Source organism: Leopardus geoffroyi, chromosome X (assembly GCF_018350155.1).
Source record: "Leopardus geoffroyi isolate Oge1 chromosome X, O.geoffroyi_Oge1_pat1.0, whole genome shotgun sequence".
NCBI lineage: Eukaryota > Metazoa > Chordata > Mammalia > Carnivora > Felidae > Leopardus > Leopardus geoffroyi.
The window spans coordinates 14,976,375-15,004,240 of NC_059343.1; the positions used below are offsets into that span (position 1 = coordinate 14,976,375).

Genomic DNA, 27,866 nt, shown 5'->3' on the forward strand with positions numbered 1-27,866 from the left:
CTCTTAAGAATATTTCCATGGGTGCTGATGTTCCCTTTGAATTAAATACATTTCGAATGTACAGGATATGAGAACATCGTTTACCTTCCAAGTCTCCTTTTGAATTATCAAAAGGGTAGACTGCAAGTTTATTTGGATATTATGGTGAGATCTCTGTATAACCAGATCTATTCTCAACTTTAGAAATGCCTTGGGATGTAAAGAATTCAACAAATGGGAACTTTGAAGCTTACTTGGGGTGAAATGAGCAAAGGGGTAGTCTCCATTGCCTTTTGGTCCTGTTGGTAGACCAGGTAATGTGAAACCACTCAGAATCAGGCTTTAAAGGTGGTCCCTAAGTCACTGACCTCCCCCATTGACTGTCACCTCTCATTCCCTCTTAGACCAACAACCTCTGGTATGTACCTTTACCTCCTGAATTGCCCTACCCATGAGTGGAAAGTGCCCATTGCAAGTTGTAGGCATGATCAACCTTGCATAAAGGTCATGATTATGCTTCCATAAACTGTTTTATTTTGTCCTTTATTGCTGTGAGGTGAGTGATTTATAGTAATAAAAGGGAAATTACTTGTTCAGCACTGTCTTTGACTCTACACCATTTATCTTCTGATAATCTTGCTTGAATTCTAGAGTTTTACAGTAATGGGACACATATTGCTAAAATAATGAAGCTAAAAGATGTTTATCGGAAAATGTTACAGTATCTCCTTCTTGTCTCTGAATTATCAAATAAATGAATACTACCTTTTAATTTACCTGTACAGACATACAAGGATATCCCTTTAAAAATAGTGTCACTTTAAGAATAGCTTAAAGGTCATGTGAAGAATGCCAACCTCTATTAATTATATCTAGAAAAAGTTTATATTTCTCTTGGATTTGACTTTCATACCAGTTACCATATCAAGGTTGTTGGTGTGACAAATGGATACAGAAGATGTGGTTTATATATACAATGGAATACTACTTGGCAATGAGAAGGAATGAAATCTGGCCATTTGCAGCAACGTGGATGGAACTGGAGGGTATTATGCTAAGTGAAATAAGCCAGGCAGAGAAAGACAGATACCATATGTTTTTACTCATATGTGGATCTTGAGAAACTTAACAGAAGACCATGGAGGGGTGGGGAGGGGGGAAAAAAGGTTACAGAGAGGGAGGGAGGCAAACCATAAGAGACTCTTAAGGAGTGAGAACAAACTAAGGGTAGATGGGGGGTGTGGGAGAGGGGAAAGTGGTGATGGGCAGGGAGGAGGGCACTTGTTGGGATGAGCACTGGGTGTTGTATGGAAACCAATTTGGCAATAAATTATATTAAAAAAAAAAAGGTTGTTGGTAGTATAGGTATGTCTTCAAGCCAACCGCACATCTAGTGTCTGGGGTAATGATTCTAATAACAGTGTATACTGCAATATGAGGATATTAATAAGGAACTGATTTAGCTGCAGTTCTGTGGTATTGCTGTGATTTGGTTAAGTATACAGTAAATCAATGGTTATGAATTCGCAGTAGAAACCATGATTCTGAGGGACGCCTGGGTGGCTCAGTCAGTTGAGCATCTGACTCCTGGTTTCAGCTCAGGTCATGATGCCAGGGTTGGGGACTGAGCCCTGTGTTGGGCTCCACTCTGTGCATGAAGCCTGCTTAAGATTCTTTCTCCCTCTGCCCCTCTCCCTTGCTCTCTCTTTCTCTCAAATTAAAAAAAAAAAAAAAAAAAACACAAAAAAGAAACCATGATTCTGAAATCTACAGATTTTACTCCTCCGTCTTCCCTTTCTCCTTTTTCACCTCTGCCATATGATATAAATGATTGATACTCTAAAAAATAGAATTGTGAGATGTCTCCCAGGGTAGGAATTAAATAGCATTTTCTGTGTATTTCTACTTAGCTCCCACCACATCTTCAGAACATCCATGGAAAAAATGAGAAATCTTTTCTTGACTCATCCAGTATAGCTTCAGCATTAGACATTTATAATTGTGAAGTACACAGGAAAGCTAAAGAGAGATATAAATATAGAAATTATATAGAAAATGACAAGAGAAATGATTTCTTTCTCTTTTTTTTAAGTGTATTTATTTAATACAGAACACACAAGCAGGGGAGAAGGGCGGGGGGTGGGGGAAGAGAGAATCTTAAGCAGGCTCCACGCTTAGCACGAACCTGTCATGGGGCTCAGTCCCACATCCCTGGGATCATGAGTCAGATGCTCAACCAACTGGGCCACCCAGATACCCCATGAACTTTAGAATATATATAGAATATATATATAGAATATACAAAAAATTAATATTCAAACTCCCAAAATTGATGTCATTAGTATTTTATAAAGTAGATAGTTCCTTGAGACATGGTGGCCTAGATTCAATGATTCTTAAATTCCTTTCACAGATTCCATTAATACCTTTAAGATTTAAAGGAAAAAAAATATTTTTGAAATTGTGGTCTGCACGCTTCTCCAAAACAAATTGAAATTTTTATGTACCAGTATAAAATGTGTTACTCTGCTTTTTGCTGCCACAGGTTTCTATTCAAATTACTCTGGATATTTCTAATTAGCTGCTGTTATAGTGATTCAAGAGTGTCAGTCAGCAGTACATGGAACAGTTTGTAACAATTGTTTCTTAATCTTCATACTTCAGATATCAAGCCAGAAAATCTCTTAATCAGCCACAATGATGTTTTGAAACTGTGTGATTTTGGTAAGTTAAAAAGAAATGGAAACTTATAAGTAGAATTAATTTAATATAACACATAGGTAGCTTTCTTATTAAAAGTATTTCTTATGTTTTGACTTAAATTAGAGGAATATTCTTTTCAGTCATATATTGGAAAATTGATTGTTGGGAGAATACTCTCTTTGCATGGTGTTGTCTACCATTTTTAAAAAGTCATAATGCAGTATTTGCTTAATGAGAATGCAAAGCAAATATGTGCATGTGTGTATATTCATAAGCCCAGTGCTTAATGACTCTAGAAAAAGAATTTTCTACGAAATACCACTGTGGCCTTCTGTATTGGGTAGGATAAAAGAATATTTTAAAAATATTTTTAGGGGCGCCTGGGTGGCGCAGTCGGTTAAGCGTCCGACTTCAGCCAGGTCACGATCTCGCGGTCCGTGAGTTCGAGCCCCGCGTCGGGCTCTGGGCTGATGGCTCAGAGCCTGGAGCCTGTTTCCGATTCTGTGTCTCCCTCTCTCTCTGCCCCTCCCCCGTTCATGCTCTGTCTCTCTCTGTCCCAAAAATAAAATAAACGTTGAAAAAAAAAAAAATTTTTTTTAAATATTTTTAAATGTTGATAGAAATTATCTTAGGTGTAATCATAAATACTAAAAATATGCCTATGTAAATACATGTGTATCATGTGTACGCAGTAGTTACATACCTGTACAGGTCAAAGACATTTTTAGAACAGTTCCATTTATTCCCTTTAAATGTTGAGTGAATGAGATTAGTAATTGATGTCTAACATTCCAGCTCCTGGTTGAGTGTATTAGGAAGCTTTTGAGTTGTACTATCTCCTAATAGAAAATTGTGTATTGTTCTCCATATATTTATAAAAATGTATTAAGTGCTCTTAAAAATTTACATTACAATAATTCAGAAAGATTATAAAACTATAAATTAGGGTGTTTAAGTTATAGGTCACTTTTAAAAATTCTTTTCTCTAATCCATATGCTGAAAAATAACAACTTGACTTTTCTTAATGTTATTTTTTCATGTATTCAAATATAACCAAAATATAATGTAAACCTCTATATGTAAATGAGACTGTGTCCTTTCATAAGCAGAAGTTAGATTGGTACCTCCAAGGTGAATCAAACAAATGGGAAATGGCAGCATTCTAAGAATTCACTGTGTGAGTGACCAATTTTGTCCCGTGTAGCTATTAGAAGCATGTGTAACTGTTTTCACCCAGTGCTTTCAAAGAATTTGAATATTAATATCTTTAATATAACACAGGTAGCTTTACTTTTCTTCATACTTTGTAAGGCATATTACAAAGAAGAGTCCTGCTATATTTTAAGCATCTTAAGAAGTGTTTAGGAGAATAAAAAAGAAATACTGAAATACAGTTATTTAAAAGGAGTATTTGTGGTTCTATTTCTGGCTTCCTATCCATAATTGTGACTACCACCAAATACTGACACTTTGTGTGCCTCATGCACCCTTGACTATGCCTCCCTGATTCTATGGGTTGGTGATCTGCTTAAAACCCCAAATTACTGAAATTTGTAAACAAGTAATAACTACAAAAGAGATGTCAGTGGAATGGTTAATAATAGGAAAAGAGTATTCCTGATCTGGCCTCATTTTGTAAAGGAAAGACAATTTTTAGCGGTGAGGAAGTTTCACATGGCAGCACTGCGTGTGGTACTCTGTGCCCTGTGCATCCCCAGTGACAATTTCTGAACTGCTTTTCTTCCCACAACATGAGCTCCTTTGTCTGGCTTGAAGAATTCCATTCAAAAATAGGAATATTTCTTTTAAATATGTCTTACAAAGGAGTATTAATTGGAGTTAGGGCTTTGATTTTTGCTGTGGTTTTTATTTTTTACAGTTCTGTTTTAAGAAACATGATTTTTCTACTTTTCAAAATTGATATACACCTTAATTTTTATCCCTTATTTTAATGTTCTGGTTCTCTGTGACTATCCATAATGTTTTTGGTGAGTTAGGTGGGTAATTAATTAGCTTACCTATTGGCTTAGTTTTTGGCCCCAAAACTTTTGAAAGGGTTTGGAGGGAAAATAATGATAGATTGTATAAGTAATTTAGATACCCCTAATATGCTTCTCAGTCACATTAGGAGATGAAAATAATTTTGGCCTGCTTAGTTTCCATTATCACCAACTATTTAGTTGCTTATATAATGGCTAGAACTGACCAGCAACAGTAGATATACAAATACTGTATTAAGTCCCACATGTCAGAATATGATGACCATCTGTGACAAAGTATTTTAGCTTTGACTTGGGCTCTTGTGGGGACTTCATTTTGTTTCTAAGATTTGCATTTATTGAGAGAGCTGACTTAAAAGTAGGCTCTGAATGCTTATAAAACCATGTGATAACTTCAAAAACATGGACTTCTGCAGTGTAAGGGGAGACTTTTTTTTTTTTTTTTTTAGTGAATACACTACATATTTTAAGTGACATATGCACACACTAACCTTTGAAAATTACGAAGTCACCATTAATAAACAACCCATTCAGTACCAGTTATTATGTTCTTTTGATGTTCCTTTAAAATATTACTAGCACTGAAATACTTTGCCAATATGAAATTCTTTCTTTTTCAAAGTTACACCTTTGGGTTTTTCTATCTTTCAGGTTTTGCTCGGAATCTATCAGAAGGCAATAATGCTAATTATACAGAATATGTGGCCACCAGGTGGTATCGGTCTCCAGAACTCTTACTTGGGTGAGTTACCTTCCCCAAATAAAATGCCATTTATGTATCTGCTGATCCTATATCATTAGCTTTGGGGTCATCAATGAAAGATAAGAACTTTATTTAATTAAATACCAGTTACCTATTGCAGTGTAGCAAACCACCCCAAAACTTAATGGTGTAAAACAAAACACCATTTTATTTGCTCACAATTCTGGGTGCCAGTGATTTGGGAGAGTCAGTAATTGAAGTTCAGCTGAATTGTTCTTCCCCGGTCTCCATGGGAGTCGCTCAGGTAGCTACAGTCACTCAGCAGATCATCTGGAGGCCTCAACTGGGACAGACCATCTTTGTTCCATGGAGGCTCATCGTCCAGTGGGCTAGTCCTAGTTTCTTCACGTGAGAACAGAAAAACTCCCCGCAGCAAGAATTTTGCTTGTTTTTGGGCAAGCCCCAAAGCAAAAGTGGTTTTCAGGCCTCTGATTGCATGACTTTTGCCTCACTGACCAAAACACATTACATGGCCAAGCCCTGATTCAAGGGATGGAGAAATAAACTCCACATCTTCATGGGAGGAGTGGCACAGTTACAGAAATAGGAGGAATTATTGCCTCCACCTTTGCTAATAATCTTCCACATTAAGAGGAGTTCCACATTCTGCCTGTCGGTTGGTTTGTTCATTCCTTCGTTCATTTATTCAACAAACACTTACCAAGTATCTCTTATATTTAACCACTTTGCTAAAAACATGATGTAAATATCGAACCAGTTGCCAATTTTCTTCTGAATAGAGAAATCCTGTTTGATGGTAAATGGCTATTCAAACACACACTGCACTGTTGATTTTCTCAGCAATATCTCCACATCCACCCACTTTGTGCCCATCCTTCCACTTTCAGTGCTCTTTAATTCATCTGTTAACACCAGGATAGGGTTTCTGGTAAGATTCTTCTTTTCTTTTTAGTTTGTTTTAACTTGAGAGCCTCAGAAGGAGCCTATCCTCCTGAACTCGATCACATAGTTATGTTAATAATCCTCTACTTACCTTTGTTGTAGCATTTTCTTATTTTCCCTAGATGTATTTCCTTCTTGGGGACCATCCAAGAATGGAGAGAGAAGGCACACTCTACAAATAGAATTAGAAATGGTGGTAATGGTGACTGGTGCACTATTTATAGGTTTCATCTCTTTAGTGTGTTGTACATGTATCTGGGGTACATGAGAAATTTAATTTTTAAAAGTTACTTTTTATATAGTAGGAATATAAATTTCTATGTTTCTTTTGTTGACGATCATGATGACTATATGTTTAAGTTACTGAAGGTTTATTTTTATGTTCACAATTGATTTCCTACTATCTATCAACCATCTGGTTGTGATTCTTGATCCATTGCTGACATAGAGCCTATAAGAATTATTGATATCAGTTATGGAAAGCTTTACTCTTTTCTTGAAATCAAAAGCTTGCTTTATCCTGGGAAACAAATGATGGTTAGTCACTTTATTATCTCTCTTTGTGTGGGTAGATTTTAGAATATCTTTTATTTATTTTTTTGGAGAGAGAGAGAGAGAGCAAGAGAGGGGCAGAAGCAGAAGGAGAGGGAAAGAGAATCTTAAGCAGGGTCTTCGCTGAGCGTGGAGCCCAGTGTGGGTCTTGATCTCATGAACCGTGAGATCATGACCTAAGCCAAAATCAAGAGTCGGACACTTAATCAACTGAACCACTCAGGCACCCCTAGGATTTCTGTGCTAATTTTTAAACTTGGTTTTAGGAGTGATTTTCTTTTATGTTTGTCTTTGTTCCTTTTTCTGTGTACCTCTGTCTGGACTCATTGGGATGCATAGTCCATTTTCTTTTGGGAGGGATTGAAATTTGAATTTACTGGACAGATTTGCCAAAGAAATGAGTATGAAGTAGATTGTTCTTAGAACACCATCTGAGGATTCAAGTATGCTAGAGGACTTTTTGTAATATAGTTTTGTCTATAAGATGGCCCCAAGGAGTTCATTCTGAGGACAGCCTTAGGGCAGACCTTCAGAGAATATTTGTTGCCTAATAATACCTGTCAGAAAACTGCAGTTATGTTTAGAGATGTGTGGGAGCTACCAAAAGTAGATGGGGACTCCCAACTAATTTGAGCCAAATTCTATATTGCTAATTAAATGATTGTCAGGTACTAGTTGAAGAACCATATTATTTGTGTCAAAGTCCCATTGAAATCCGTTGATTTTTGGGTAACATTAAGAATTTATATTTTTGTACCTCCTCAAACTTTGTCCTTGACATTCAAAATAGTTCCAGCTGCATAAATTACTCAAATTCGTTGACAGAAGAAAAATAGCACAATTTGGGTATGTAGAGATTGTCCATAGGTTTCTTCATCTAGCACTTTTAAAGAAAGGTCAGTATCCTTCCCTCCCCCACAAGCTACCCAAAAAATCTAGGTGAAGTTTCCTAATAGGGTCCTTAGGTTTTTGTGGGAAGGACATGAGATAAATAAAATACCAACTTACAGTTATAATGATTTATTGTCCTAGTAACATAGTCTGTGTGGGGTTAACATTGCTTTCATTTAGAGTATTTGTTAAAAGTTTTGTATTACTGCCATATCATTATAGCATTCTAGAATTTCATCCATATTTTTTTTCAGATCCTTTATTTTGGCTTTGCCTTCTTAAAACTTGGATTATTTGTGTTTGAAACTAAAGAAAATATGGTTTCTTAATTTGCCACATATAATTTGATTTAAGGCTATAGATATTGGCTTTAGATACATGTAAAATTGTTTTGGAAAAGTTAGATTTTCACGGATAGCCTCCATTTATTAATAACAGTAACACTCCTAAAACCCTTTGGTAAACTCAGATCCTAGAGGAGAGGTGTAAACCCCTAAGGAAATGGGGGCAAAAATGCTTTGAGACAAACAGTTATCACATAAAGCCCCCTATACATAGGGTACAAATAGTTTCAGGTAAATAATACAGTAGAGCATAGCACACTCTTAGGTATTTGAAATCGTGACTCTGTGCAATCAGAGGTTATTCTGTGTTTGTTGTTCAAGAAGACCTGTAAGTCAGTAGTACATTTTAATAGACTGAACTCAAAAGATGGATGAGGTGTTAACTTTGTAACATTTTGAGAGCTACAGGATAATTACCTATTAAATACATTTCTTGGGAGCATTTCATTTTCCAAGTGAAGTATTAACTCATCAGACATGTGTACTGTATTAGGGTTTATTAAGCCATTCATGTTCAAAATATGCCCAGATGTGAATAGATTTCAACTTCGTGTATACTAACTAAATTGTTATTAAACTGATGGTTTTATTAGCATAGATTTATTTACTTGTGCTGTGAGTCTTTACTTGGATATCCATAAGTCCTTTTGTCAGCCTCACTTTTAATTCCTTAAAAGACACAAATGTGCTTTAAGTCATGAATCTTTTCATAATAATTTGGAAATTATTAAAACATATTTCTTCATTTTCCAAAATAATCTCTCCAATTGCTTTTCAGAGCTCCTTATGGAAAGTCCGTAGATATGTGGTCAGTGGGCTGTATTCTTGGGGAGCTCAGTGATGGACAGCCTTTATTTCCTGGAGAAAGTGAAATCGACCAACTTTTTACTATTCAGAAGGTGCTAGGACCACTTCCATCTGAGCAGATGAAGCTCTTCTACAGTAATCCTCGATTCCATGGGCTCCGGGTAAGAGGCTTTACTAAAACTCCAGATGGAATCAATATAGCAGTATTTAAATCATTGTTCATTACACAATGGAATGCTAAGCCATCCACTGAATACTAGTCCCTTTCCCATTACAATGTTTATAATCCCCATTATAATATTTTTGAAACTTATATAATATTTGTGAATTTTTTAAAGTAGTCTGAAAGTGGAAGTTGCTAATGTTTTTCCTAATTTATAAGCTCCAAATTTTTAAAACCTCTTCTAGCATATGCATTATTATATTCTAAACTTTGGTTATCTCAGAATGTTTGTCTACAATATTAAGCATCCCCCAAAGATATACAAATGTATAAATGATTCTTATTTACGCAAACAAATTTGTAATGATTTGAGGAAGACTATGAGTACCTGCATTACACAGATTTAAAGGTTGTGTTCTAGCAAGTATTTCTTGTCTGTCTGTTGACAGTGAAACATCACATCTTCTTTTCAAACTAGTCTATTGTCTTGGGCAGCCTTTTCTAGACTTGCTAACTTTTTACAAAGCTTGTTTGTGGAGAATATGCTAAAAAGGGTCTTCAAGTATAAACTTTCCCCAGATGAGAGACCGCCAACTTGCAGAGGCACCTTATTAGAGTAGTGTGTTAGAGGCTGCTTCTCTCTTCTATCCACCCCAAAAGCTCCTTTGTAAGTTTTCAGCTACTCAGGGCTGACATGCCAGTTGGTGACCATTGTGACAACTATAAAATAAGCTTGCCACCACTTCCTTTCTTTCTCTCAAATGCGATTCTCAAACCATGTTTCCTTGATATTTGCATAGCGCTTCCTTTTGTCCTTTGACTTTCTGGACCTTGGTTCGTTTCACTTTGAAGAAAGAGCACCCCTCCTCGCACACGAGCGCCCGACACCGTACCCGCTCCTGTGAGGCTCATTGTGGAAGAAATGAATGAACAGAGCATATACACTTCCTCATCTCCTTTCTGCTTTCTCTTCTCTCTCTGTCTCTCATATGTCTGAGTTCTCTGAGGCAATTTTCTCTTTTCTCCTTTTATTTTTGCTTTTGTGAGGTGAAAATTAGCCAAATTATAACCGTTAATTGAGGATGCAAATACTTCAACAGTTATTGAACATTCGTTATACTAGATGCTGGAAATAATAAATAAGTCTTATCCTCAGTCCAGTAGAAAGTGAAATCTATTCAGAAAAAAAGTCATAATTCACAAATTGCTGTTTTATTGAGGATACATCCCAACTCCTTCCTATAGTCCATCTCCCTTGCTTGATCCGTGCCCTTCTAGATCCCTGACCTCAGCTCATACCTTTCTCAGTTCTCCTCTCTCTTCAAATTCTTACCACGCTTGTCTTTCTTTCTCTTTGACTTCTGTAAACATTTTAAGATTTTTCCAGCTTCGTGAATTTGGGATTTGTGGCTCCATCTGGGAAGGTGCTTCTGTTGTGTGGCCCCTTCTCACTTTGTAAATCTCAGCTCCAAGAATGCCCCTTCTCTCATGCCCCCAACGTACTGCCCCTCCCTCTTCCTAGTGTCTCCCATAGCACACAATCCTGCTGTTTTCCCTCCTAGCACTTATCTTCCTAGGATGTAGTCGTGTTGTTTACTTGTTAATTATTATCTGGCTAGTTCTCAACTACTGGAGTATAAGCTCCCCAGTGGCAGAAATTACCTATTTTATCCCCGTATTTCCAGCACCTATAGCAGAGCCCAGCACATCTTGTTAGGGACTGAGTGAATATTTGATCAATCGATTGAGCCAGTTTGTGTCATCACATCTCAAGCTCAACTGTATTTCCCTTCTCTCCATTTCTAATGCTTCTTTTGCCCATAGCATCTGTTACCTGCACTGTTGACAACCATTCCTAAATGCGTCTCTCCGGCTTTCCGTCTTCCCTTCAGTCTTTTTACATTGCTTTTGGAAGAATCTTCCCTCAAGCTACACATTCAGTTCTCTCTCCTTGGTGTTAAGAAGCCTCTACAGGATTGCTTTCATTTAAACTCCTTAGGGTAGCATTAAGAACCCCTTGCTCTTAGCCCTCCAGCCTTGTCTCCAACTCATTTCCACCACTGCTCCCTACTTGTCAGCCATATTGAACTTCTCACCAATTCCTTGACGTGTTGCTTCTACAGTGCTGTATTTTTATTTCTGTGATGCTCCCAGTACTTGCTCTACTTCCTACACAGCTCTTCCTCCTCCCTCCCTGAGACTGAGGTCAAGTGTGCTCCCTACGGGAAGCCTTTCTAGACTCCCCCAGGGAGTGGGTGACTCCCCATTCTGTACTGCGGTAGCACTGTGGTCGTGTCACCTTTGTAGCATTTGTTGCAGTTGCTTTTAAATAGATGTTTTCAAAAAAAAAAAAAATGTATCTTCACTGACCTGATGAACTCCTCGAGGAAACGAACTCTCCCATCCACCATCATATTCACCACACATCTACCATAGTGCCTACAAGGTTGAATGGTATTGAACGATTGAATATTTGACCTCGGGATTTTAACATTAACTTCTGGAACATCAAGCTTGGCCTGCTGGCTGCCTGGTCTTTGCCTGGTTAAAGAGGCTCCTTGCTGGATTTTCCAAAGAGCGTGTAAACAGATGTGTCATGGTACCTGGCCTTAATAACTTACAGACTAGCTGAAGAATTAAGATGTTTGTGCATGAAATAATCGGAAAGCAGCATAACTTATAATAAAGCATGGTATATAATAAAGTACCTCATTCTTACTGCATTGTACTGTTTCCTGATACATCTCTCAAGATAGTTGAGACCATGAGAGTATTAAACATTCTGGCAAGTTAGAAATCATAGTTGTCTGGATTCACTAGAGAAAGATGTATGGAAGATTTGAAATTTGTAATGGATACTGAAGAATGAAGAGCATTTGGATTAGATAGGCCAAACAAAGGATATCTTTTCCTCATTTGTGTGTGGTCCTTTTTGTTCACAGACCTCCTCACTAAATAGTATCTGTAAAATGCTAGATAGCACATGACAACACTGCTTATAAATAACCTTCAGAGAAATTGCTGCTTCCGTGACATTTTTAAATAAACCTTAATATTTTTACAATTTAGTCTGAAAGTGTTTGTGGTGTTTTAGCTAAATTAGCTTAATCTTTCTGGAGGTTTAGCAATTTGAGGGAAATGTCATTTTGTTGGAGAATATCTGTGACAGATAGCTAAGCATGTAGGGCGTGTGACCTGTCACTTCCTTGAAACAAACTCAACAGTGACCAGTCTGCTGTTACTGGCATTTTGATTCAGTTGTGTAGAGATGGGAAAGCCGGCAAGATATTGCTCTAATGGTATGCTTTATTTTGAAAAAGTTAGCAATTGATGTCCCATAGTCTAGGGCATAGACTCTTGGAGTTAGACTGCTGGGGATCAAAGCCCGACTCCATATTTACTACGTGAATGACTTCGGCAAGTTTCTTGTGCCTGTGTTCTTCATGTATAAAATGCTGATAAAAGAAGTACTATCCGATGGAGCTGTTGTGAAGATGAAATGTTATATGTAAAATGCCCATACCAGTGCCTTGTACATAATAAGTGGTCAGGAAAGCAGTACTCAAATAGGAAGGAAGGGAGGGAGGGAGGGAGACTGGCTACTCATTGGGATATAATTTAAACTTCTGTGGTTGGGTTTTGGTTATTTGTGGAATTATCATCACATGAGAATAGGTTTCATTCAAAAGCACATAAAGTAATTTTTTAAACTTAGGAGTTTGGTCATTTTTTTATCATAATATTTTTGATACCTTTTGACTCTGCAATAATTTTCTTACCAGTGAAATGTTACTTCTGGAGGAAAAAAGGGATATCTGGTAGCATAAGATAGACCTCATAAGCAAAATATTAACTAAAATGTAGCAGTACCTAGTTGTTTATCACAGCGTGACAGGTGTGTCTCTCTTTGGGCTGATATTCAATGTTCCAACAACATCCACAAGAACCTCTGTACCTCTCTTGAGAGAGGTGCCTAGGTTCAGAAAGAGTGTGGGTTTGGATTACAGCCCTGGGTGCAAATATTAGTTCTGCTTTTTAATTACGTAACTTGCCTTGAACCAGTTATTTGAACTTTGTGAGTGTCACCTTCTTCATCTCTAAAATAAGAATTGCTAAAATGCCTTGTATAGCATCACTTCCCTCCGTAATCACTTATAGGTTATTGCCTGTGTGTCTGTGTTAAGTTCATGTTATTCCTTCCACTTCCTCTATCTGGGGTGCTGTCCTACTTTTCTCTGTCCTCCCATTTTTCTTATCTTTCAAAAATTACTTCAAATATTATCTGTGGATTCATTTTTTCCTCCAGCTGCAAACCACCTTGGTCTCTCCTTTCTCTGAGCTTCAAATAGAATTTTTGGCTGCACATTTCAGTGCTGAGTGCTGTTCCAGCCAGACTGTGGGTTGCTTAAGTGCGAGGTTTAGGTCTGACCCATATGCTGTATCTCCTGCCGTAGCTAGCACAGTATGCAGATAATGTCATAATCACTACTTAAGTGCCTTGTTTGAGTTTTCCTCCATAACTAGTCCTCCCATCCACTTATTTTAACATGTTTACAGATTCCAGTACTTTGAAATGTTATGTTGGTATAAAGGAAATATGTATTGAAAGCAAAGTAGCCTTCCCATTGCAAGAGAGTACATGGTATTGGGCTCTAATACTTTCTCATCCACTTGGATAATGCAGAATGTGAGGTGGCAGAGAGGACAGAGCACCTAAATAAATGTGACTTCTTCCCTCATTTTATTTAAAAATTCATTTGTTAACTTAGGAGCCTCTTTGCTTTCTGTTCCAACTTATATAAAGGAAGGAATTGAAAACAGGTCATTAAAAGAGTATTTTAAAAGCAATGATAGAACGTGGGTCCAAATTCACTATTTTTATTTCTGTGGCCTTTCAGGCCCTGGCCTCTCTGCCTTTTCCTCTTTTTCTTTTTCTTTTTTTTTTAACTTCTCTAATTTTCAGGAGTAAATGATGTTGTAAAAAAGGCTTAAGAATTGTCTCTGTAAGCAAATTCTGTATAAACTATATTGTAACTAAATTGTATAAACAGACAGTACTGTATAAACTGTATAAATACAGTCTCAAAATTTTATAGTTAGGTTTATTTTACATGCTTCATTGACTAGATTTAATACCGTCTTTCACCTGCGAATTTTCCCATTATTTAGCACCTGGTCCTATTAACCCATACCTCAAATACATAGCCACAAAACTAATAGATAAAATAAACTTGACTTTGGCACTAGGGCAGAAACTCCTGTTCTTTTGCTGCCTTTGCCGGTGCTCACAGCACATGCACACACATTCCCTTCCCTGTGCTAACTCTCCTCTTGTGTCATTCTTACAGTTTCCAGCTGTTAATCATCCTCAGACATTGGAGAGAAGATACCTTGGAATTTTAAATAGCGTCTTACTTGACTTAATGAAGGTGGGACAAGTTGATGTCTCTATAAAATGTCTTTTGGTTTGTGGGGTTTTTTTTGTCTGCATGTGACCGGAGCCTGCTTTTGTGAAATACCATACATTTTGTTAATAGTGCATAATAGTGAATCATGGGGGACTATGTTATGTTAAAAACATGCAGTTTATTTAAAATAGCAGCAGTACCCGGTATGGTAACTTTCCATCTAGACAGGACCATGAGATACCTCAATCGTATGCCTAAAATGGGTAGAATAAAAACAATTTAATTTTTTTTATGTTTATTTATTTTTGAGAGAGAAAGAAAGGAGAGAGAGAGAGAGAGAGACAGACAGACAGACAAACAGAGCACAAGCAGGGGAGGGGCAGAGAGAGAGGGAAACACAGAATCTGAAGAAGGCTCCAGGCTCTGAGCTGTCAGCACAGAGCCCGATGCAGGGCTCGAACCCACAAACCGAGGGATCGTGACCTGAGCTGAAGTCGGACACTTAACCGACTAAGCTACCCAGGCGCCCCTAGAATAAAAACAGTTTAAACATAAATGATAAATAATGTAAAAATTTATTCAGCATTGAAGAGCTGCTCAGGCATAAAGTTTAAAAACAAATTTTAAAATGAATGTTGAAAGAAAAGAAGTTCTGACTTTTTTAACGTGATCTTTAAGGCCTCTCATAAGATTATTTTGTCAGTGAACGTAGTTCTGCCCTTTTTCAAATTTGGCCTCTTCTGTCCCTGATGGAGAGGCTCTTTCTGACCCTTTTTGACGCAGCAGGATCACTGCTCCTACCACACCTGAGCATACCTTCTCATGCTTGCGCCCCTGTCCCGAAGGTTTTCCTGCTCTGGACTCCTGGAAGCATTCTCACAGTTTTTTGTTCAAGGTTTTCTTTCCCAGTAGACAGCCCCTTGAGCAAGAACTAGTTTCTCCTATTTCTCTAGCTTTCATTGCAGCCAGCCAGTGCATAAGCAGGTGCTGGTTGTTTGATAGTAGACCTTCAAAAAACATTTGTTAATGGAGCATTTTTATTTTATACCCATTTACTTAATTGTTCAAAATCAGAAAGATTACACTGTGCATAGTCTTTAAAGGTATACTTAGCACAGTTGAAAATTGCTGAGCAGCATTCTCAGAACTTTGCTGTGCTTTAAATTATGTTCATCTCTCTCCTAAGGAACACTGTACAGACTGGTGTGGGGGCTGTGGGGTGGGGGGCATGGCTTTTGGAAAGGCCACATACCACATAACCTTTTGTAGAGATAATATTCATTAACTTATAAAGGCTTTCAAAAATCTCATAGTGAAGAAGCATTTCTGTCTCGCTCAACATTTCCCAAATTTAATTAAATGCTGAATACTTAAAAAAAAAACTACAACTCTACAGTACTGCTGTTCTTCTGAACACCGATTGAGAGATGCTATTAAAAAGATAGCCCTCAAGTCTCTTTCACGTTAATTAGGCATAAATTGTCTCTTAAATCAGTCGGATTTTGTCAGTATGTTCTTTGACACAATCAGTATTTATTTATCAGGGCTTAATGATTTGGTAACTTAAAAAATGTAAATAAGGGGCGCCTGGGTGGCTCAGTCCGTTAAGTGTCCGACTTCAGCTCAGGTCATGATCTTGAGGCTCCTGAGTTCGAGCCCTTCATTGGGCTCTGTGCTGACAGCTGGGAGCCCAGAGCCTGCTTCAGATTCTGTGTCTCCCTCTCTCTCTGCCCCTCCCCCACTTATGCTCTGCCTCTGTCTCTCTTTCTCAAAAATAAACCTTAAAAAAAATTTTTTTAATAAAAAAATGTAAATAGGATAAAGTAGAAGAACTGAATTAAATATAATTTCATGTTGTCTGGCTTTTGTCTGTTTTTTTAAAATAATTGAACTTTGTTAAATTGTTACCAAATGTAATTACCAAATATTCGTCTGGTACCTGTTAAAATATAGCAGATAAAAGTATGAAGGAAACCTGAATCTTTCTGTATTTGTACCAATTTGGAAGTTAAACAGCCCAATTCCTGTTTATTTAATATGTTTAGCCTCAGATTTCTTTAACATTAAGTAAATATTTTTATTGGAATGTATATTCATAAGGTATGCAAATTATGTATACATTTCGGTTATTTTTTTATAATGTAAACATATCCATGTAACCACATCAAGATTGAGGTATAGAAAATATTAACACCCAGAAGCCTCTTCATGACCCTCTCCCTGGCTCTATACTCCTGCCCCTCCCCACTCCTGAGAACCATAATTCTGAGTTCTTGTAGCAAAGAATGATATCACCTTGTTACTGAGTATTATATAAATACAATTATTCCTTTTGTCTTTTAGCTATTTTTAAAGTGAATTTGACAAGTAAATAACATCATTTATCCTTTCATGAAGACCTATATCCTCTATGCTGTTCCCTAAAGCAGATTTATTCATTTTGGCCATCTCATCCTGCATCTGTTTATACCTATTAGCCATTTTAGGGGAGATACAAGTTACCAGAATTAATCTAACCTAAAATAATTTATGTGGACTCTATTTTAGTTTTTAAAAATGTTGGGTTTTTTTACCCCCAAATACTGAGTTTTGAAACTATTTACTCAGTAAGTTTTATACTTTCTTATTGATGACCTCTTCCTTTTGGGTAATTTGAAAATTAACAGCTGTATTTATAAATATAAAATTTGTTCTTTGTGTGTATATGCAGTAATTTCTACAGTTGATAATCTTAAAATAGTATGTTGGTGCTAGTAGATATTTGGTTTGTGAAAAGTCATATGTACTTCTAATTGAAAATACTGCTCAGGAGCCAACTTCGATGTTAACTGTTTTAACTGCCAGTGAGACCAAAATCATTTTATATACCTCCACAGTTTTTGTATTTTCTGAAGAAGAAGAAGGAATTGAGATAATTATAGAATTGTGTCTGAGTTAACATGAATGTCAATCCACTTGCATGTAAGCGGTGGTGTGGGTTACTAGAATCTTTTGACCCAAAGTGAATGTTTCAGTGTGTGATAGGATCAGAATTCAAATTTTCTGTGGTGCTAGGTTAAAGACGGTTGTCTGAAATTGAATTTTGGCTTACTGGAAGCAAATCTGAGTTTGCTCTCACTGTTCAACAGTGAATCAAAAGAGATTAACTGTGGGAAAAACCAATGAAAGTAGCCTAGAGATGGATTTGGGAATGCTGGAATTTCAACATTCTTCCCGTATCTGAGGGAGAATGCTGCTGCTGAAATTTGCTGTAAGAATGTCATCACAGCAAATTCCAGTGTACTCTATTGAATTGTGTTAGGTATTATGGTTTATGTTTTATGTAATTGCTTAATTTGCCAACAAAAATCAGTTTTTATAATGATTCACCTTTTAAAAGCTTGTCCAATTACTAATTAGATAAATAATATTAGAAGAAAGCATTTTAGTTGTTAAAACATCTATGTGCAACATAAAAGGATTAGCTACCGTAATATATAAAGAACACTTACAAATTAGGATAGATATACAAATAGAAAAGTAAGAAAAGAAGGAATATACATAACCAAAAAACATAAAAATATTCAACCTCATTAGTAATCACAGATGTAAATTAAAACAGCTATGAGATACCACTTAAAAAAAATTTTTTTAATGTTAATTTATTTTTGAGAGGGGGGGGGGCGGATGGAGACACAGAATTTGAAGTAGGCTCCAGGCTCTGAGCTGTCAGCACAGAGCTCGACGTGGGGCTTGAACTCACAAACTGTGAGATCATGACCTGAGCCAAAGTCAGACACTTAACCTACTGAGCCACCCAGGTGGCTCTAGATACCATTTTTTAAATCTCTAGTTTACAAGTACTTAAAATAAAAAAAACGAAAAAAAGGATGATGCCTATTGTTGATGCAGGTGCCAGGAAATTGGTAGATTCTCACATGCTGAGGAGTATCGTTTTAGACAACCTCCCTAGGGGTTGATTTGGCAACACATAGAAAATAATCCTTAAAAGTTTGCATAGTTACCAATTCCATCTGTAGGACTGTATCCTATGAAAGAGATCGTGGATGAATGCAAGGATTTCAGGTGTTTATCTTAGCATTAATTATAATAGTGAAAAAGCGGCAGCCATCTAAATGTCCAATAGGAGGAGACGAAATAAATGATGGTACATCCCATCCATACCATAAACTTCTTCAGTCATTTAAAAATATTGTAAAGTTATTTGTTGCAGTATTGTTCATAATAATAAGATAAAAGAAGCAACCAAAATATTTATCATTAGGAAATTGATAAAAACAACCTAAGGTATATCCATAGAGTTAAAGCTTTTAACCGATATGGAATGACCTGTTAAGATCTAACGTCCATTGTAAAGAAAGCTAAGTATAGGCCATTGTGTGTCTGCTACTATTTGGGTAAAATAAAAGGAACTTATAGAGATACTGTGTCTATGGAAAGGATGCACAAGAAACCAGTAACATGGGCTGCCTCCCAGGAGGGGGACAGGAGAAAAATGAATGTATATTCTTTCATGTGAATATATATATTTGCAAAATATACTAAAAATGTTTAAATTATGTTTTAAAGAATGTTTTTTATTAGTAATTGAAAAGTGCAGGATCCAAAACTTATATGTATAACATGAGCCAGATTTTATTTAAAAAATATGTATGTATGATATTCAAAACAAGGGCTGAGAAGGCTTATTCCCAGAAGACAATAGTAAAATTAATTGGTAATTTAGATAGATAGATTTTTAAAAACATTTTTTGGACTAAACTGTGTTTGCTAGATATTCTGCAATGACCATGCATTTCTTTTATAAGAAAATAAATAAGGTTTTTATTACAATTTAAATTTGACTTTATAATGTTCTTTTAAATCCTAACTTTATTTCCTAAGAATTTACTGAAGTTGGACCCAGCTGACAGATACCTGACAGAACAGTGTTTGAATCACCCTACATTTCAAACCCAGAGGCTTTTGGATCGCTCCCCTTCAAGGTCAGCAAAAAGAAAACCTTACCACGTGGAAAGCAGCACTTTGTCTAATAGGTAAATATTCCCTTTTAAGGAAATACAGATGCAGCGTTGGTCTTACACGTAGGTGGAGGAGGTGGCTGCTTAAATGATGCAATTAGAGAAAAGAAGGAAAGCCCTCTTTATTCAAAAATATCTTCCTTATGCTTATTACATGATTCAGAACCACAATTAAAGAGTTGTGTGGGTCTTAAAGACTTTCTTAACCAAGTATATTATGGAAACCTATGCATTTTCTGGGAAAGATAGCATGGGTTAGCAACTAAGAGGATTTCTAGCTTCATGAGCTACAAGAGTCTGTGTATCTGGGACTCAGGTGTGATGCTTGGAGGAAAAAGAGTAGGTGAGGGTAAAGGGATCTCAGGGAGAAGAGGATGCCAAACACAAGTGGGTAGGAAGTCACCTAGGACAGTCTTTGCAACGGAACCAAGTAGGTTTTACTCTATTAGAAAGGTCTTGTGTTTTTGTTGCTCTTTTGTTTATTTTTTATTTTTCATTATTTTTAAAGATTTTATTTATTTTTAAGTGATCTCTACTCCCAACGTGGGGCTCAAACTCATGTCCCTGAGATCAAGAATCACACGCTTTTCCAACTGAGCCAGCCAGGTGCCCCTGTTGCTCTTTTAATCGTTGAGTTGAAGAGTTCTTTTTTCATAAGAATAAGAATATGGAAATAGTAAAGTCAGTTTGGTAGATAGTGATTAAAATTGGTGCTTCTTAAAATAATTTTTTTTAGCATAATCTTTAAAAAGAAACTATTTTCCGGGTGTCATGGGGTAGGGAGTTAGGGTGGGGATAGCTTCCTTCCTCTCCCAAGAAGCTGGTCTTGTCATCTGCTATTGTTCAGATTCTGGAAGATAGGAAATAGTTTATCTCATCTACTGTCAAAAGAGAAACAGAAAATGATAATTCTTAATACGAAGCTTTTTGAATATAAATTTTTCTCATTTTACCGCAGTTTTCTCTCCACATAGAACAATTGTTCTTAATCTATTGGAATTTTGAAAGTCCCAAACCTGCTACTTTTTCAAGATCTGTGAGCATATCCATGAATTGGCAGTAACCACTTATCCTATATTGTTCCCCCCACCCCCCCCCCCCCCCCGCCCCAAGGAGACCTGAGAGCAGATTCAAATTCTGTTTAATCAAGTTTGTGTTCACTTTGTTTGTTTCCATGAGATTTTAGCACACTAAGGAATAATATTCATCATTTAGTTGCTCCTTTGCATTTAGGAAGTTCACATTATGCCTGTGTCTTATCTGGGATCACTCCTCATTCAAGTGCTTTTGTCTTTCTTCTACCTTAATTATCACTTGATTCCCCTAGTTTACATTTTCAAAGAAAAAGGACCCCAGTGATGTAAATTTCAGTAGACAGATGATAAATTTTTGCTTCATGCTCTAGTAATTAATGGTATAACCCATACCATGAAAGGGGGCCTGTGTATTTGTCCTCTCATGGCCTTGAGAGATCCCCGGTGGGGATCCGAGGCTGTCCTTGGGAAACTGCTTTAGGAATCTGTCCAGGAGGATGTGTGTGGTGATGAGGATATGGTTTATATGGGTCTTTAAGGAGTTTGCCCAAATCTTCTTTTGAGGTAGACCAGAATAGAAATTAGCAGTAAATAAAATCTCTGGAAGAATTTGGTTTTTTTGGATTTTAACATTGTATAGAATTTTAAAGAAAAGGGCCTAAGTGGTTTCTCTAGGAATGATCTCAGCTCAATTTGCATGTATCTGGAAATGTCCTTTTCGAACTCCGCTTGTCTATGGTTCATATTTTCACTATGGAATCCCTTCTCGTTGGGGACACTAATTCTACCCAAACCATGGCTAACTCGGACTTCCCAGCACTATTGTAGAGGTGTTCACAGCATCATAGCACATTGGCTGCCACTTATCTATTCCCCTGCCTCGTCCCCAAGACACATTGACACACCTTGTCTTCTGTTGTCCAAGTTCATATCTCTGTAGAAAAGGCAGTGGACCCATGCATTACCTTGCCCCTGCCTAAGTCTCCTTCAGACGGTCCTGAGCTTCTGCTTCCCTTGGACATGATGGGATGGTACTTCAGTCTGCCCTGCCCTCTCACTACTTCTGCCTCACCAACCTTCTCCATAAAAATGTAGCTTTGCATCTTGGATGTTTATTTTGAAAAGTTATTTTAACTAAAGAGATTATCTATCCTGCCAGCCATCTCAGAAGGGTTTATATATAAAATCCTCTTAAGTGCTTGGCAGTTTAACACAGATTCCTTACAGTTGTGTGCCAAAGAGATCTATGGAATTTTCGGAGCAGTTTTTTATTGTTGTGCTTTGGCAGAACTCCAATTTGAAGACAATTTGATGCCCTTTCTACTTGAGAATTATGTGCAAAGCTCAATGGCTTCAAATTAATACTAAGAGAAGCTTTCAGAATAGCAGTTTAGGCTCTTTGTACTTTTATGGGAAACCTAACTCTTTCATAAATGTTTCTACCTTAACATTATAGCCTTCCTTTTCACATTAGAAATTGTATCTTACATTGCTATGAATAGGTTCTTCCTAACATGTAGGTTTATGCTCTACTTTGAGAGCAGTGTTTTCCAACAGTTTCAAAAAGCTCTAGCGGTTGTCTTCACTGTTCTCACTCCTTTTCTGGTTTTCTTTGGAGCTTCGGACATTGCCCAACATCTGCATATGTTACCTCTGCTATTACCATCTTTACGCCTGAAGGAGAAAGGGGAGGAAGTAGGAGTATGAGAGCCCAGGGCAGCTAGGCAGAAGGATCCATCCCATGAGAGCTATAATGTGGAGAGACACAGCTATGATCTGAGTTAGGGTGTTGATGCTGGGAAGGGGTAGGGAAGACAGCACCCAGCCCCTTGCACTGTTAAGCCCAACTGGGAGTTAGGTGGCAAGGGATCCGGGATTATGCAGTAGGCAGCATTAGACTTCTAAGGCCTTGCATGGGGCTGAGAGAAATGGAGAACAGATTGGAGGTTGGGTAAATGGAGGATAACCAACGCACGTAGATCTATTTATGGGTTAGACTATTTGTGTATTGTTGTTTGGGTTTTTGAAAAGTTGCTAAGATATTTTAGTTACCAAGATACAAGTTGACAAATGACACTGATGGTTTAAAACCTGATGCCTTTAGGATATGTTAACTGCCCCTTATTGATCTGGGGATAGAGTCTGTTGACATCATTTAATAGAAAGTGAAATTTTCATTTCTTTATAATTTCTTTGTAGATCTGGGATCTGCTATTGGCGAATTTTTTTAAAGATTTTTTTAAAGTTTATGTGTTTATTTTGAGAGCACACATACAAGCAGACAAGGAGCGGAGAGGCAGAGGGAGAGGGAGAGGGAGAGATAATCCCAAGCAGGCTCCACACTGTCAGCACGGCTCAAACTCAAAAACTACAAGATCATGACCTGAGCCGAAATCATGAGTTGGTCACTTAACTGACTGAGCCACCCAGGCGCCCCTAGTTAGCTCATATTTAAGGGACCTTATTTTCTGCTGCAGTTCTTGTGACTGAACTGGGAGAGATTAGTGAGTGCATTTAGGAAATGAAGCCTTCTACAACTGTTCTAGACTTGCTTGATATCAGATACCCTTTTTGTTTTTTGTTTTTTGTTTTAACACTCTGAAAGGTGGGAGGACAGGAAAAAAAGCCCTTAACCTTTGATGCCTGAGCAGTGGATTCTCTGGGAAAATGGGAAGGCATAGTTTCACAGATTACCATTATACAGACAAAAAATTTGACTTTTCTTCCAGTTATTATGTGATGGGAACAAAACTCCCCCATATCACACCATCTTTAGCAATAACAATATTTGCAGCAGAATTTCTGAATGCATAGTAAAAAGGGAATTGTGTAAATTATTTTTCATTTAAAAACATCCTACCTTAAACTATAATTTGATTCTTTAAATAGTTACAGTAGAACAAGCTGAACTTGCTGTGAGGTCAGTTTCAGCTTTCCAATGAAGGACAAGGTTTTCCTGTGGATTCATATTTTGTATTTTAAGCCAAATAGGAAATGAAGCTTTAAATCCTAAAGAAGGTCTCAGTCGGTTTGGAATAATGACATGTGAGATGATGAAGAAGAGAATAAATTGTGTCTTCTGGAGAGAAATTAACTCTCCAGATCCCTGTGATCCAGTTGGAGACGCGTTTTTGTTTAGGGTACAAGGAGCTATCTAAGTACCCCAAGTATTGCCACTTCTCTAAAACAAACATTGATCATCGTGTTTTCCAGCAAAGTTTACATTTCTTTTTAGAGTGTTTATTTTATTGAGTATATTGCAAGAATTTTCAGTCTTTGATGATACAGACTAAACACAAGAGAGATACTGATGGGGGTGCCTGGGTGGCTCAGTCGGTTAAACGTCTGCCTCTCGATTTCAGCTCAGGTCATGATCTCATGGTTTGTGAGATCCAGCCCTGCATCAGACTTTGTGCTGACAGCGTGGAGCCTGCTTGGGATGCTCTCTCTCCCTCTCTCCCTCTGCCCCTCCCCCACTCTCTCAAATAAATAAATAAATATTTTTTTAAAAAAAGAGATATTGATGTCTGTATGTGCTGTTAGTATTTATGTCTGAAGCAGGCAATAAGTTTTACAGATAAAAAGGATGGAACATCATAACCTTCAAATCTAAACGTTGCCTCTGATATTCAAGCAGACAAAGAGTTACAAAGAGTTTGTTATAGCTTAGCTCTCTCCCTATCAGGCGTCTTATAACAAACACTCATGTGAACACCAGTATAGCAAAAACATGCTTTCCCAGATTATCAGTTAGAGGAGGTTGGCAACAAGTTACTTGACCATTTAAGGATGCCAAAATCATTTCATCAGGACCAGTGCTTTGTTGCAGACTGACTTGATGTAAGCAGCTTTCTTCTTATGGTTACTTGTGATTTGTTGACACGTTTGAGTGAGTTAACGTTTTTAGTCTTTGAGGTGTTTTTTTAAACAATACTTTTTGTGTGTGTTCTATTGAAGGAAACTGATGTATTTCTTTTGTTTTTAACATAGAAATCAAGCCAGTAAAAGTACTGCTTTGCAGTCTCACCACAGATCCAACAGCAAGGATATCCAGAACCTAAGTGTGGGTCTGCCCCGGGCTGACGAAGGCCTTCCCGCCAATGAAACTTTCCTAAACGGAAATCTTGCTGGAGCTACTCTTAGTCCCATGCATACCAAAACCTATCAAGGAAGCAGCCAACCTGGGTCTACCAGCAAAGATCTTACCAACAACAATATACCACATCTACTCAGCCCAAAAGAAGCTAAGTCAAAGACAGAGTTTGATTTTAATATTGACCCGAAGCCTTCGGAAGGCCCAGGCACAAAGTACCTCAAGTCAAGCAGCAGATCTCAGCAGAACCGGCACTCATTTATGGAAAGCTCTCAGAGCAAAGCCGGGACGCTGCAGCCCAGTGAAAAACAGAGCCGGCATAGCTACATTGACACTATTCCCCAGTCCTCTAGGAGTCCCTCCTACAGGACCAAGGCCAAAAGCCACGGGGCTTTGAGTGACTCCAAGTCTGTGAGCAACCTTTCTGAAGCCAGGGCCCAAATTGCAGAGTCTAGTACCAGTAGGTACTTCCCATCCAGCTGCTTGGACTTGAACTCTCCCACCAGCCCGACCCCTACCAGGCACAGCGACACGAGAACTTTGCTGAGCCCCTCGGGGAGAAATAATCGAAGTGAGGGCACTCTTGACTCCCGCCGAACCACAACCAGGCATTCTAAAACGATGGAGGAATTAAAGCTGCCAGAGCACATGGACAGCAGCCATTCCCATTCTCTGTCCGCACCTCATGAATCTTTTTCTTATGGGCTGGGTTACACTAGCCCCTTTTCCTCCCAGCAGCGTCCACACAGGCATTCCATGTACGTGACCCGGGACAAAGTGAGAGCCAAAGGCTTGGACGGAAACTTGAGCGTAGGGCAAGGAATGGCGGCCAGGGCCAACAGCCTGCAGCTCTTATCACCTCAGGTACAGCTTAGGACCTTGACTGGATCTGTTGGCTCATCATGGGAAGGTGGTGCAGGGGTGTGAATGGGGTCAGTGCAAGTTTCCCTACTGTAGGAGCTTGTGCTTTTTTGATAAAATGCATTTAGGGAAGCGATACTTAAAGGACTGTTTTAAATAATTAGTTATTTAAGCCAATTGTTGAGTACTCAAGAGAACTGAAAAAAAACAAACAAACCGTGTTTTTAGAAATTTGCTTCTATTCTTAAGTGTTCCTTTCTGGCATATTTTGTTGAGAGAATCCTGTTTTGATTTATTACAGAACTCATCAGCTATATGGGTTCATTTTTAATTTTCTCAAAATTTAGTGTGATTTGTGGAGATTTTCTTCATTCTCTCCAGACCACATTTGCTTAAAACATACCCTTTTTACTTATACCTTACTCATTTTCACTGAATTGAAAAATTTCAATTTTTTCTAGAACTATAGGTAAATTTGACTTCAGACCAAGATAAATGTTAATTTGCAGTCTTTTGGATTTTTTGTAAATCTCTAGGCAATATTTTTATCATAATGCTTCCTCCATCTTACTGATTTTCAGACTCTAGAACTGCTGACACTAACCTGCTTAAGAGAAGTAGCATTCTTACAACAGAACACATGTTTTTTCAATTATATTTTCATGCTATGAAACATTCATCTGCATCAAAGAAATGAGAGTAGAGATAAGCCAATATCGGAAGGAGAAAAGCGTTTCATGGAGGGGAAGTACTGTACTCCCCTTTTAGAAGATGTGAAAATAGGTTCATCAGCGTGTGTCAGAACTGCAGAAAATATGGATGGAATATATAATGGGGGGCTTAGCGAGATGGGTGCTGAAGGTGGGGTGGAGATTGTCAGTAAATGAGCAGTCTGCATAGCCAAGGGCTCAGGCTGGGAAGCCAGGCCGACCTCGTTCTGCGGTCTGCTTCAGACTGTCAATTTGGGAAAGTGATATAATCTCTCTTTGCCTCAGATTCCTCATCTGAGTGGTGCCGTGAGGTTGAAACATGGTGTATAAAGCACCGTGTCCAGTGGCTGGCACAGAGTTTTGAACAAATTTAGTTGTTGCTGCTTCTGTGATGGTGGGACCTATTTTCTAGACATTTAACACTGTCTCTATTCTGGGTGTTCTCAGACACTCAGAAGAGTCTGAGATAGGGGTTCTTGCCCTTGAGAAACTTCTCTTCTTTCAGGGAAGATTAAATTATACATAATAACAATGAAATAATTAAGAAGCAAATTACTATGGCACTGGCTATAAATAGGAGTTGAGAACAGGAAAAGATCATGAACAGGAGCAGTTAGAAATGGCTTTGGGAGCAACTAAAGGTCTTGCCCTGAGCTAGGATGTAGAGAGAAGTTTTTGATGGCTAAAGAATGAGGATGTGTTCAAGTATATTTTTCCTTTGTTTCTTTTACATTTTTTTTTAATTACTTTGTTTAAATCCACGTTAGCATATAGTGTAATAATGGTTTCAGGAGTAGAATGAAGTGATTCGTCACTTACATATAACCCCCAGCGCTCATCCCAACAAGTGCCCTCCTTAATGCCCCTCACCCCTTTAGCCCATCCCCACCCAGCACCTCACCAGCAACCCTCAATTAGTTCTCTGTATTTAAGAGTCTCTTATGGTGTTCAAGTATTTAGTGACCGAGGCACCATGATAGGCTCTCCTGAGAAAGAGGAAAAAGGTATGGTCCCTGTCCTCTTGGAGTGCATGTTAGGGCACACTTGCCAGGGATCAGTCATGGCAATAACTGTGAGGCTGTGTGCCCGCACTGTGCTAGAGGTGAGTGTGCCACGCACAGGCACGGCCCAGTTCAGGTAGGGGTTGTGGAAGGTTCCCAGGGAAGGTGGCATCTGAGAAGAGATTTCTGGGGCTTACCTAGGGGGAGAAAGTGGAGTTGATGTTAGGAAAGAGGATGGAAGGGAAGGCAGAAAAGACAAAAGCTAAGGGACGTAAAACAGCATGGTGTGCTCTGGAGATTGCAATTTGTTCCATATTGCTACAGTGAAAAATGCAAGATTTGAGGTGGCTTTTGCAATAATTCAAGTATGAGGTGATGGGAGTATGTTCTAGACAAAGTCACTGCAGTGGGAAACAAATCATGGGTCCTAAGGACTCCTCAGAAGTACATGCAACAGGATGTGTGAATTGAAGGATTAAATACAGGAAGAAGGAAGCCTTTGGGCTCCTTACCTAGGAACTCCTTTTCAGAGTAGGAGAGAGGACTTTTTTATTTTTATTTTTTGTTTTTAATGTTTATTTTTGAGGGAGAGAGAGAGAGACAGAGAGAGAAAGAGTGTGAGCAGGGGAGGG

General features: G+C 38.0%; 1 protein-coding gene across 8 annotated transcripts in view; it reads left to right on the forward strand.

The window, feature by feature from the left end:
* Positions 1-27,866, forward strand: part of CDKL5 (cyclin dependent kinase like 5) — a 216,007-nt gene that overhangs the window by 143,909 nt on the left and 44,232 nt on the right. For all 8 annotated transcript variants that reach the window (XM_045472590.1, XM_045472595.1, XM_045472594.1 and 5 more), the window contains 6 exons: positions 2,644-2,703; positions 5,335-5,425; positions 8,915-9,104; positions 14,455-14,535; positions 19,399-19,550; positions 24,560-25,526. In XM_045472590.1, coding sequence (XP_045328546.1) covers positions 2,644-2,703; positions 5,335-5,425; positions 8,915-9,104; positions 14,455-14,535; positions 19,399-19,550; positions 24,560-25,526 — 1,541 coding nt within the window. The remainder of the gene's footprint in view (positions 1-2,643; positions 2,704-5,334; positions 5,426-8,914; positions 9,105-14,454; positions 14,536-19,398; positions 19,551-24,559; positions 25,527-27,866) is intronic.